This window comes from Oryzias latipes, chromosome 1 (genome assembly GCF_053564925.1).
Source record: "Oryzias latipes strain Hd-rR chromosome 1, Olatipes_Hd-rR_3.1".
Classification (NCBI taxonomy): Eukaryota; Metazoa; Chordata; class Actinopteri; order Beloniformes; family Adrianichthyidae; genus Oryzias; species Oryzias latipes.
In genome coordinates, this window is record NC_136237.1 from 10,005,131 (window position 1) to 10,016,639 (window position 11,509).

Here is an 11,509-nt window from a genome sequence, read left to right on the forward strand (position 1 = left end):
CTACAAAGACTAAACTTGTTTTAGATCCTTCTTCACCTCAAGCTGCAGAAAACGTTGGAAAGGATCTCGAGCTTCTCTTCATTCCAGCTCTGGATCCTGCAATGTCTCCAATCCTCCATCACAGTCCTCGTGCCCAGGAAGACGCATTTCCACCTTAAGTGACTACCGACCAGTGGCGCTCACACCAGTAGTGGAAAAATGTATTTAAAATAACTTGGAGTCTTATCACATCACTCCTGACCCAAAGCTTTGACCTGTCAGTTCGCTTTGAGAGGAAACGGATCCACAGTGGACGCCGTAGCCACAGCCCTTCATGCTGCTCTATCCCACCTGGAGCAGGAGTGGAGCTACGTTTGGATGCCCTGGGTCTTCCCTGGGGCCTCCGCCCAGTGGGACATGATGCCCGGAACACCTCTCTGGGGGGGGCGTCCAGGAGGCATCCGGACCAGATGCCCGAGCCACCTCAACTGGCTCCTCTCGATGTGGAGGAGAAGCGGTTCTAAGTGGACTAGTATGAGTTTAATTAGGTTAATTTGCCGTAACTGATTCCAATTACTTTGTTTTTTCATTTCTAGTGTAGATTGTAATATGTTGTGTTGTTTATTTTTCTGGAAATGTGATTGGATGGCACTTTCTGGAATTGTTTGTATTCTATTCTATGTTGGAGTATTTCACACTCAACGGGAAGCGGATGAGCAGATATTTCAGTGTGGAAACATCTGCTGAACGTCTTGGTGGAAACTGTTCAGTTTGAGTTCACACTTCTGTCTAAGAAATTCTGGATCTTGTTGATCAAAAACAGCTCAGAGATCAGCCGGCATTCACTGAGCAGCACATTTAATTCTAGTAAAAGTGAACTTTGGGACGTGAGGAGAACTGTAGGAACCGGTGTGAGTGAGTCTTCAGCACCATCTCGTCTGTATCAGTCATGCAAACACAAAAGCAGATCCTAGAATCTTCATGCATCAGCAGATGGAAAACCTTCACGTTTCACGCCAGCAGCTCAGTCTTTGCAGAAACGGGGTTTTGGAGAAGCGGGGTCGACGTCTGGTGTCGTTGCCGTGGGAGTCCCTGCACCTCCGAGACGTTCCGGTCTGCTGCAGGTGGAAGGGCGTGGTCCTCCGACGGAGCTCAGATAACATCGTCAAACATGTGCATGGAGCGCATGATGTTCTCATCCTGGATGGGGAGCAAAGCAACCAAACCTGTTATCTCAGCAGCTGTGAGGAAGTTCCGATGATGTTCTTGACCGGACCTTTTGACACGTGTCCAAGAACTCCTCGATGGTCACCACGCCATCGCTGTTGCTGTCCATTTTCTGGAGGAAGAGAAGCCACACGGAACGACATAAGGTCTCAAAAAAGCAAAGAATTTCCTGTTGCTTTTTCTGTAAATTTAGTTTAAAAAAATTCTACTTCCTGTGTGGATTTTAACAATAAGGGCACTAAGAATAAACCGGGTGTGTTACTTCCTGGGTTAACCTGGTTTTCCTCAAGAGAAATCAGAATTCTAAACATAAACATCTATCATGATGGGTTTGATATGAAACATGTTTGCACTTTAACAACAACACAAACGGTCGTTCAGAGTAGATACCAGGGAACACGGGCTGCACAGGAGGAGATGCTGATCACCTGGAAGAAGCTGTCCACGTGCTCCTTGGGAGCGTTGACCTTCATGCTGGGGTACGTGCACCTCCCCATCATGTCGTAAATGGAGAACATTATGTCTGTCATCTCCTGGAAGACAGAAGCAAACGATGAGAGGAATCCAAAGTGGCAGTTCCAATCGATGGGGGGGGGGGTTACCTCTTTGGTGATGCAGCCGTCCTTGTTGAGGTCATACAGGTTAAAGGCCCAATGGAGTTTGTCAGTGATGGAGCCTCTCAGGAGGATGGACAGACTCACAGCAAAGTCCTGCAAAAGTAACAGAGCGAGCTTCATCACAGCAAGGCCTCTTGCTCCAGGTCGGAGTTCCTTTGAGCATTTCAGAAACATTCATCAGAAGAAGAGGAGCTGAACAAGTCTGAGTCCCACCTCAAAGCTGACCGATCCGTTGTTGTGTGTGTCGAAAGCTTCAAACAGGAAGTGAGCGTACATGCTGGAATCTGAAAACGATAGAAACGTAGTTATGAGCCGCTCTCATTTTCATCGTACATCACAAATATTTCTGCACAAACTCATATGTTTGGGCCTTTGGTGCTTTTCTTTGACCTTTTCTCATCCTCAAAGATGAAAACAACATTTACATTTAGAAACTTTATGCCTCACTTTGACTCCAAAGATACATCAGTCTATCATGAACACAACTTATTTCTTCTTTAAGGAGAATAAATCAACAAAAAGAAATCCTGAGCAAACTTGAGTTCATCAGAAGATGGGAGCTGCGCCCTCTGGTGGTGAGTTCAGGTATGCCAGCTTTAGAACAAGAACTTTCCTGCTTTTGGATCACAGAAAGAGAGAGACTGACCCCCCTGAGGGAAGAACTGGGAGTAGATTCGTTTAAAGGTGTCCTCATCCACAATGCCGCTCGGACATTCCTGCAGAAAGCGGCAACATGGAAAACTTAGTGTGGGGTTTTTCATGGTGCATAAGGTCATTCCATCAGCCGCTGAGCTGCAGGAGGGAGACTGACGTTTTTGAATCCTCTGTAGAGAACCTGCAGCTCCTTCTTGCTGAACCTGGTCTGCTGAACGAGGAGATCGAGGCCCTGTGGCCTGAAGCACACGGCGGACAGCTCCGCCTCGTCGCTGATGCTTCCTGCAACAGACAAAAACGTTCAAGCGTCAGGCGAACCTCTTTCCCAGAAAGGACAATACTGAAAACTGGACAGAAGAATTCCACTGTCTGTTTTTGCTCCAACTTGCTTTGGTTTACTGAAGTACTGGAGTCGGAGGGACAGCAGGGAAGCAGTTTGAGGAATCGCTGCTTAAAGCTCTTCTTCTGGGGTTTGGATGGAGGGTTACCTGGAAACAACAGCAGAGTTTAGGGTCAGATGGAGCTCTGATGAAGTTTGTTCTGTCTGTTTGCTTAAAGGCGAGCAGCTCAGAAATTCTATCTACATCTTTGCTTCATGTCTGCACACCCACCCCAAAAAACAACAGAGCTGTTCTTTCAAAACAAAAACATCAACTCCTGAGCAAATGTGGTCTACAGTCTTCATCTCAGACCATCAACCACCTGCTGCTCTGGCTGAACTTCAGAAGAACACACCTCCGGTGCGTCTTTGAAGAGTGACGATCCAGAACTCGGCGAGTTTGGGAGCACCGCCGTCCTGCGTAGACGACATACAGCAGTGGGACCTCCAGCAGATGTTGAGCAGGAAAACCAGAGCTTCACACAAAAAGCAGTCGGAACTGAAGATGCTGCCATTGGTTTTAGCGCTAAAGAACATGTTTTAAAACTTAAAAGACATTTTCAAAAGTCTGAGATCATTACTGGGACGTGATTTGATAAATGGTAAATTAGCTCATGAAGATGACGGCAGCCAGAACCCGACGTTCTCCGAAGAAGCTGCCAAGTTAACTGTCTGATTAAAAAGGACAAAACGATGTTAAACAGAAGCTCAAAGGCTACAGGAACCACAGAAATGCTGGATTCGCTGAATACAGTTTAGTAGTCTTTTAATTCAAAGAAAAACTCCCGCAGATCACAGAGAAAGAGAACTCCACCACCTCCACCAAGCTGAACAACCTCCACCTGTACACTCTGGAAAAGCTTCAACAAGGCAGAGGTGTGGAGCTGAAACAGGTGAATTCAGTGCTGCCGGAAATGGCCTTAATCTAAAAACAGAAAGGATTCTGTTGCCAAGCAGATTACGGATTTCTGGCGGGTCCAACTTCCTGCCTGAGGTCTTCACCTCCAAGATCTTTTCCTGTGAGGAACTCCCCATTTTCAGCTGTCAGGTCAGGAATCTCACCCCATATTTAACCATTCGAATAACTGTATTACATTTGTCTGGAAACAATAAGCATTTTCAAAAGGAAGAGCTGAGTCTGCTCATCTGTTGAACATCAGGATCCTTCAACATTGGCTGGAGTTCAAACAGGCAAAGAGCACACAGGCTTTGAAGCTTCTGTGTTTCTGGAAAGATGTTCTTGAAGCTGGTGGACGGACTGATCACAGGACTGATTCCCACTCATGACTGTCAGTCTGTGGCAGAGCAGCGTGTTGGAGGAGAACTCACACTCCAGCTGCCAGAAGGTTCCCTTGACAACAGACTCACCACATTATTCAAAGTAAGGGTCGCGCTGGGCTGCACCGCTTTCTTGGTCTGAGTCTTTTATTTTGAAAAAACAAATGAATTTTTTTTAAAAAACAGAATGATTTTCATGTGTGGGTCGATCCGTTACCAGTAGAGGGGGCCGCTGAGTCACAGCCAGATGACAGGGGGCCAAAAGAAACCCAAACGTTCATGGCCGTCAGAGATAACGAAGCTGCAGGAACATGAAATGAGGTTCTTCCAGAAGAAGAGGGAAACCTTCATGAGAACGATTCAGGACAAGAGGGAAACGTCTCATTCATAGAAGATCATCAGCCTGAAGACATGAAGAGAACTCCATCACGTCTTTTGGCTTCCTTCATGCTCTGCTCGCTGTGACGTCACTCTGCCTTACTGTGATGTGACTCCAGAGTGAAACATGGTTTTACAGCATCTCCCTCCTCATTTATTCATTGTTCCATGTTCATCCCACAGAACATCCAACGATCCCGCCCTCTTCTTCTTCAGCTCAGTGAAGGATGGTGGCTTCCACTGCGTCTGATCTGACCCATCACCTGTGTGCGGCGGTGGCTGCATGTGTGTGTCGGACACACACCGACCGCAGAGACAGGTCTCGGACAGACCTCACAAATGGCAGCCGTGCTGCCAGACGCTGACGAAGACAACGGGGCTGAAGAGCAGACCATCTTTCTCTGATCTTTAAGTCTTTCTGCCGTAACATTGTTTGATTCTTTTGTTTTATCTCTTTCAGCAGCAGCAGCTTTGAACCAACACGGCTCTTCAGTATTTCAGTCAATTACTATTCAGCTTTGAGTAGTTCCCAGTTTTTCTACAAATCCAAATGTGAAAAAGTTCAGACTCTTCTAGAGTCGTCACATTTATACTTTGAGAACCCGTCGTGATTTCTGGATCCCATAGTTTATACCAGATCCGTGAAGGAGGCAGAGGAGCCTCTACATGTGTGCATCATAACATCCAGAAAGCATTTGAAGACCTTCAAGGATCATCAAGGATCTTTAACCCTTGTGCTATCTTAGATGACCCCCCCCCCCCCCCTTACATTGACGTGTTCTCCCTACCATGACAAAGGTGGATAAAGGTGGAAAGATTTCATGTAATCCATGGACATCAGTGAAGATCACAAATCATTGAAGAAAAAAGGTTCAGAGCACTGTCTAGTGGGTCTAGATGACCCAACTCCCAATGTTAAAGTGCCTAGGATAGCACAAGGGTTAAGGAGAATAAACCAACAAAAAGAAATCCTGAGCAAACTTGAGTTCATCAGAAGATGGGAGCTGCGCCCTCTGGTGGTGAGTTCAGGTATGCCAGCTTTGGAACAAGAACTTTCCTGCTTTTGGATCACAGAAAGAGAGAGACTGACCCCCCTGAGGGAAGAACTGGGAGTAGATTATTTTAAAGGTCTCCTCATCCACAATGCCGCTCGGACATTCCTGCAGAAAGCGGCAACATGGAGTGCCTAGGATAGCACAAGAGTTATACATTTCTGTGGCTCTAAATGAATCCTTATGGCTCTTTGTGGATTTTTTTCTTTATCTCCTCATGGATATTCATTGATTTTTTTGGATCATCGGGAACATTTTGGGTCTGATCATTTTAAAACATTTTGGATCTTTGTGAATTTACTTTACTTAACTTATTTACTTTATTTATGGCTATTGATGGATCTTTATTAATCTTTATGGACCTTTTTGAATCATTATGAGTCTTTTTAGATCTTTACCGATCAGTATGGCTCTTTGTGAATCTCGGTGGATGTATGGGGAAGTTTTTGTTGATTTTTATGTATCTTTTTGATTTTCTTTTTTTTTAATGATTATTTCTGGACATTAATGGATCTTTATAGATGTTTTTTTATTTGACCTTCATGAATCTGTAAGAATCTTTATAATTAATTATGGATCTTTGGGGAATTTTTTTGTTTCTAACAAAATTATTTTATGGATCTTTCTGGATTATGGCTTTTTAATAAACTTTGTTGATCATTGTTTTCTGGCTCACTATGAATATCTGTGAACATTTGTGGATCTTGTTGATATTTAGAGATCTTTTTGAATCTTTGGGAATCCTTTTGGTTGTTTAAAGACCCACTGCAGTCATCTTTTGGTCTATTTTCAAAGTGCTTCCAGTAGTCTTTTAATTATGATTGTGTCATTTTTTAGAGTAAATTATAAAATATATATATATCATACAAATACGGTGTCGTTTTCAAAGACAACATTTCTGCAGAGCGGCAGGACTTGATCAGAAATTCACCTCTCAGTTGTAGGCGGGACTGCTGGCAGGTATCAATTTCCCATAATCCCTTTGTTTACATGGTCTACGGCTGTCTTACAGCCCCTGACTTCCCCAACCTAACAGTAGCGGTGCAGCAAAAGCTGCGATCGATACTGGAGCTATCCAGCCTTACAGAATTAATCCAGACGAGGAAAACAAAGACAAACACGGATCTATTTGTCTGCAATTGGAGGCGTCATCATGGAACGAAACAAGGAGCTTATGGCCCCCCCATTGTAGTTTGTACGAAACAAGTACAAGTTTTCCCAACATAATTTTTTCATCTGCTTTTGACTCAAAATTATTTGAATAGAGAAATACTCAGAACTATAAATGTTATCTTAATCACCCATCATGAGAAAGATGCTACAATAACAAGTTAAAAACACCAAAAACATGATTCTCAGTGGAGTGGGTCAGAGGTCAGAGCTCTGTCTCCCCTTCTGGTCACCGGCGGGAGCCGTCCCCAGAGTTCTAGACGCACTACATCTCCCAGCAACCCCAGCGCACACTTCCTGGATGCTGCACACCCAAATCTTGCCTGGATCCTTACTACCCCATTTACTTCTCTGACGCTCTCAGGCTCGTTATTGACTCCTGCCTGCCTGACCCTGATTTAGCGTGGTGGACTTTCAGCTCAGATAAGAAACCTGCTGCACCTGGAACCAGCCGTCTGCCTGTTCCTGTGACACTTATATCTTTATGAATTTTATGTGGATGTTCATGAACCTTCATGAATCTCCACGGTGCATGTCGTGCGACAGACCTAAAGCTTTTTGATGATTTTGACTAATAGTTTTATGCAGAATAAAATGTGAAGCTTTTGTTTAACTGATCTAACCCCAGTTTCCAGAGCTCTCACTTCACAGAGTGAAACCACCACAGCCTGCAGCTGATGTACTGTGTGTGTGTGTGTGTGTGTGTGTGTGTGCGCGTGCGTGTGTATCTCTGATGGACTCTGAGGTTTTACCACAGTCCCATTTCAGAGCTGGGATTTCTCACTACTGAAGGCTCTCAGGGTGACTTTGATCATCCATTTAAAGAGCTTTCTGAGAGCGATCAATAACACCCCCTCATCGTTATTAACACATTTAAACTGTACTATCCTGAGAGGACACAGAGGGAAACCAGAGAAGGAAGGAGGAAAAAAGAGGAGAGTTTGAGCTCCAGAAAAAAATCTATTTTTAAAAAATGAACCCTGTAGGAATAATTCTGACTCTTTCGGGATTGTTCGACTGCTTTCTCTGTTGCGTAACAAGCAAATGCAGGTGATGAGCTCCTCGTGTTCCTGCACATTTCCTCGATTCCTGGCTGAACCCCAGCGGATCTGGCTCTGCAGACCCTCAGACCCCCCAGGAGGAAGCTGCAGAGCATGAACAGACTGAAGACACACCTGAAGAGGTTTGACCAAAAGTAGATCAGACGTTCAGTGGTCGTCCGGCAAAAAAGCTGCTTCTTTCAGAGGTTGTGGAAGATTTTTGTTGCCAGGTTTGTGCAGATTATCAGCTGTTCCTGAGATTCTCTGAAGGTTTCTCTTGAACGCTGCAAAGTTCTGATGAGCAGAACTGTGTAAATAACTGTTCTACTTTAGTTTGTGAGCACAGCCAACACAGCCGATGAGACCTAAAGCTACAGATGCAGTGTCTTCATTTGCTCTGTTTGGATTTTGCTGCCATTAAAAGCAGAATTCAAAGTTCTTCAGCAGAAGTCTATACTTTAAATTCTCCAATGTTTGTGCAGCTTTTCTCTGTGGGACTGTTTTTTATGGCTTTTTTTTTATTACTTCTGTAAAGCTTCTGAATCATCTGGGTTCTATCAAACTTGGAGGATTTCCCTGACTTCTTTGAAAGAATTTAAGAAAACCCTCATTTAAAAATGAAGCTTTATGATAATCTGGACCAAATGTTGCTTTGCTGCTTCTTTTGAGACGTTTTGAGTTTTTAGAAAGAAAGAGGCGATCCTGACGGGAACGTTTCCCGACCATCCAACAAAATCCGAGGAGTGTTTGGGAAGAGCAAAGCCCCCTCCCATGCTCAGCCTGCTTGAATTGGTGTTCAGTGAAGAGGTCATGACGGCTTAAGCAGGGTCATTCTGCAGATGTTGCTATGGAAACAGCCTCTATGTTTACTGTAATCCCTGAGAAGGACGTGACTCCGATTATGGAAAAGGCATGGACACAATCACATTTCAACCTCCTCCATCCTGTTTTTATCTTTTCAGTCAACATCTTTGTTTAATCAATTTTCAGGAAATCAGCCAAATCTTTTCTTCAACGCAGATGCAAAATGATTGAAGGATTGGATTGAAGCTTCAGCTTCTTTTTGACTCCAAACAGAACTCATCTGCAGACACAAAGCGAGCCCAATGACTGAATCTGTGAGTGCAGGCATTATGATCCGCCACTGGAGTAAATCTATGAAAAGCAGATTTACTGGAGGTCACTGCTCACCTCTAGCCAGCAGGTTATTGCAGAGTTCAACTAAGGCAGAGTATGTGGAAGGAAGAGGAACAGAAATCCAGGTAGAGCCTGCAGAAAAACCCTCACAACAATTATACCGTTGATTCAAACCTGACTGCATTGAAAGAATTTACTCAGGAGGAAAAAAAAAAGGTGACAGAAACTTGATTCAGTCATCCGAGGATAAAAAACACTCAGATGGAAGATCTGAGAAGCTTTGTGATTTCTTCCACGTCTTCTTCAGGCTTGTAGGTGGCGAAGATGAGGTTTCTGTGAGCTCTGGTGATGGTCTTGGAAAAGAGCAGAATCCCAACAGCTGCCTCCCCCAGCTTGGGACGCGCCGTTCGGTTTTACCCAGCTGCTGCATGGAGACCGTCGCCGAACGTCATCCTTCACAGAAACTCAGGGCTTGACTAGAAAACGTGACGTGAGAAACTGGTTATTTTTAGCATCAGCCATGAGCTATTTTAAGAAGAAAAAAACTATTTCTGGAAGCTTTTGGAAGAGCGGCAGAGCAAACCCACCCAGAGAAAATCAAACATCCTCTGATCTGCTCAGAAAACAACTGTATCTACAGCTAACCAAGAACAAAAAGATCATGAAGACCAAATCTGGTCTAATCTTTATCAAGTCTCGCACCAATGAAAAATAACACTTCAGAGTGGAAGTTACTGTATTCAGAATTTACCTTCCAACAGATTAAAATGAGGAGAACTGGGGCTGGAGGGTACAAAACAGGAATGAGCTCCTGATGGGAGGAAGTCGGAGGTTTAAAGCTGATCCAGAACATTTTGAAGCATTAGAGTTCAAAAATTTTTAACAGACTGCCCCCCCCCCCCCCCGCACACTCACACACACACACACACAACATTGTCCTACATTATTTCAACACAAAAGACCATGATGCTCCTGCCACCATGCTTTTCAACGCGTGCGGAGGTTGACGTCTCCCACAGACCTCTGTGTCCAAACTCAAATATGGAAACATGTTGGATCCCCCTCCAAACTGACCCCCCCACCCACCCACTCCCATCTCAAGTTTCTATAAACAAGCCGCTGATCTAAACTACGTGGGTCCTGACGCTTCTTCACACCCACGTCTCGGTTTTCTTTCAATGAAGTTGAAGTGAAAATTGATCAAGTTTCACGTCAACGTCGAACGCGCCTGCGCCACAGGAGACCCAGTGGACGGACGGTCCATCCATCTGCCCGGACCGAGCGCGCGCGCAGAAGCCGGTCAAAGCCCGTCAGACTCGTACCTGTGAGCGGGTCGTAGGACCGGTCTAGCTCCCTGGACTCCGACAGACTCTGGTCCTGGCTGCTGGACTTCATCGTAGCTCCTGGGCGCGCCGAACCGGCTCGCTCTGCGCGTCACGGAGAGGCGGCTTCTCTGCGCGTCATCCTCTGGTTGCGTCCCGCTTTAGAGAGGAGAGCGCGCGCATGTGACGCACGCGCATAGCGTGCGGTCTGTGGAGCCAAAGTCCAGGTAATCCTGATGCAGATGTGGATGAGGAGAAAAGCGGGAGTTTGGGAGGAGGTCAGAATGTTGCCCTGGCCCGGATACTGATAGAATGTGTAAGCCCGGCCCGGCTCGGCTCGCTATAGAGAGCAGTCAGACTTTTAGGGGGAAAAAAAGCTTTTTCAGGAGATCCAGGAGCTGCCACAGAACTCCAATTTCATCCTATCTCAGATCAAACACATAAATATATCTCAAAGTTGATCTCAAACTCAGATTTTAAATTAAAATAAATTAAAGTGGTCAGGGGACGCCTGCTCTCTTTGAACTCTTGGATGGGCCCATTTTGCGTCCTGGAGAGGTTCTACATGGTGCCCTCCATGTGTGGATGATGGACGTCTTTGTGGTTCTCCTGGGAGTCTTCCAGACTCGAACACGGCAGAGACTCTGGATCATTTCTGAGACGATGGAGGGACACTGATCTCCAAGGAGGTTCAGGACCTCCACTGTGGTTCTGCACACAGACCGGAGAAGGTCCGGTCATGACCGCAGTTCCAGCTACAGTTCTTGGGTTTGTTTCTGGTTCTGTTTATGTTTGGTTTAAAGATTTATCTGAAAGTTCAACTGTTTTAGACGTTTATAGTTCAGATGATTTACAAAACACGAGGATTTCCACAAAAACATTTTTTATTGTAAAAACAAAAAAACATTTTTGACTCTTCAAAGGAGAAAAACTGTTTAAAACCCCAAATAACCGTCCAATAATTTCCGTATTTTTTGTTTATTATTTTCAAGATGAAAGAATCAGGGAATGTTATTTAAAAAAAAAAGGCTGAAAATGCAAATAAAAAGACGGAAGAAAGGAAAACTATTTGTAATAAATGATTGAATTACTAAACTTAGAAGTGAATTCAGAAACTCACTTTTGAGTCTTTGTTCTGTTATCTTGTGCTCCTTTTTTATCTTATTTATTTTTCAGCTAAAATCCAGACCCTGAAAGATCTTCATTCAGATGAGAGGACGCTTCACCACCAGACTCGCTCTGCTGTGGCGTCCGAGCGTCTCTCTGTGATGAAGGA

General features: G+C 44.7%; 1 protein-coding gene across 2 annotated transcripts; it reads right to left on the bottom strand.

The window, feature by feature from the left end:
* Positions 1–981: 981 nt before the first annotated feature.
* On the bottom strand, positions 982–10,399 carry LOC144984481 (A-type potassium channel modulatory protein KCNIP2-like). Of its 2 annotated transcripts, none has more exons than XM_078933086.1 (9): positions 10,234–10,399; positions 2,867–2,965; positions 2,635–2,759; positions 2,470–2,539; positions 2,037–2,107; positions 1,809–1,916; positions 1,635–1,739; positions 1,256–1,318; positions 982–1,179 (listed from the first exon to the last, which is right to left on the bottom strand). In XM_078933086.1, the coding sequence occupies exons 1-9, from the start codon at positions 10,304–10,306 to the stop codon at positions 1,132–1,134; spliced, it is 762 nt and encodes a 253-aa protein (XP_078789212.1). In that variant the 5' UTR covers positions 10,307–10,399; the 3' UTR covers positions 982–1,131. The 2 variants fall into 2 exon arrangements, with proteins under 2 accessions (XP_078789212.1, XP_078789158.1); XM_078933032.1 differs by lacking the exon at positions 10,234–10,399 and adding an exon at positions 3,213–3,625.
* Between the last annotated feature and the right edge of the window lie 1,110 nt (positions 10,400–11,509).

Excerpts from the sequence above, each read along its gene's own strand:
- LOC144984481 (XM_078933032.1), bottom strand. The coding sequence starts at position 3,393 with ATGTTCTTTAGCGCTAAAACCAATGGCAGCATCTTCAGTTCCGACTGC. Across the intron at positions 2,760-2,866 it reads CAGTACTTCAGTAAACCAAA|GAAGCATCAGCGACGAGGCG; the intron begins GCAAGTTGGAGC and ends TGTCTGTTGCAG. Across the intron at positions 2,108-2,469 it reads CCAGTTCTTCCCTCAGGGGG|ATTCCAGCATGTACGCTCAC; the intron begins GTCAGTCTCTCT and ends TATCGTTTTCAG.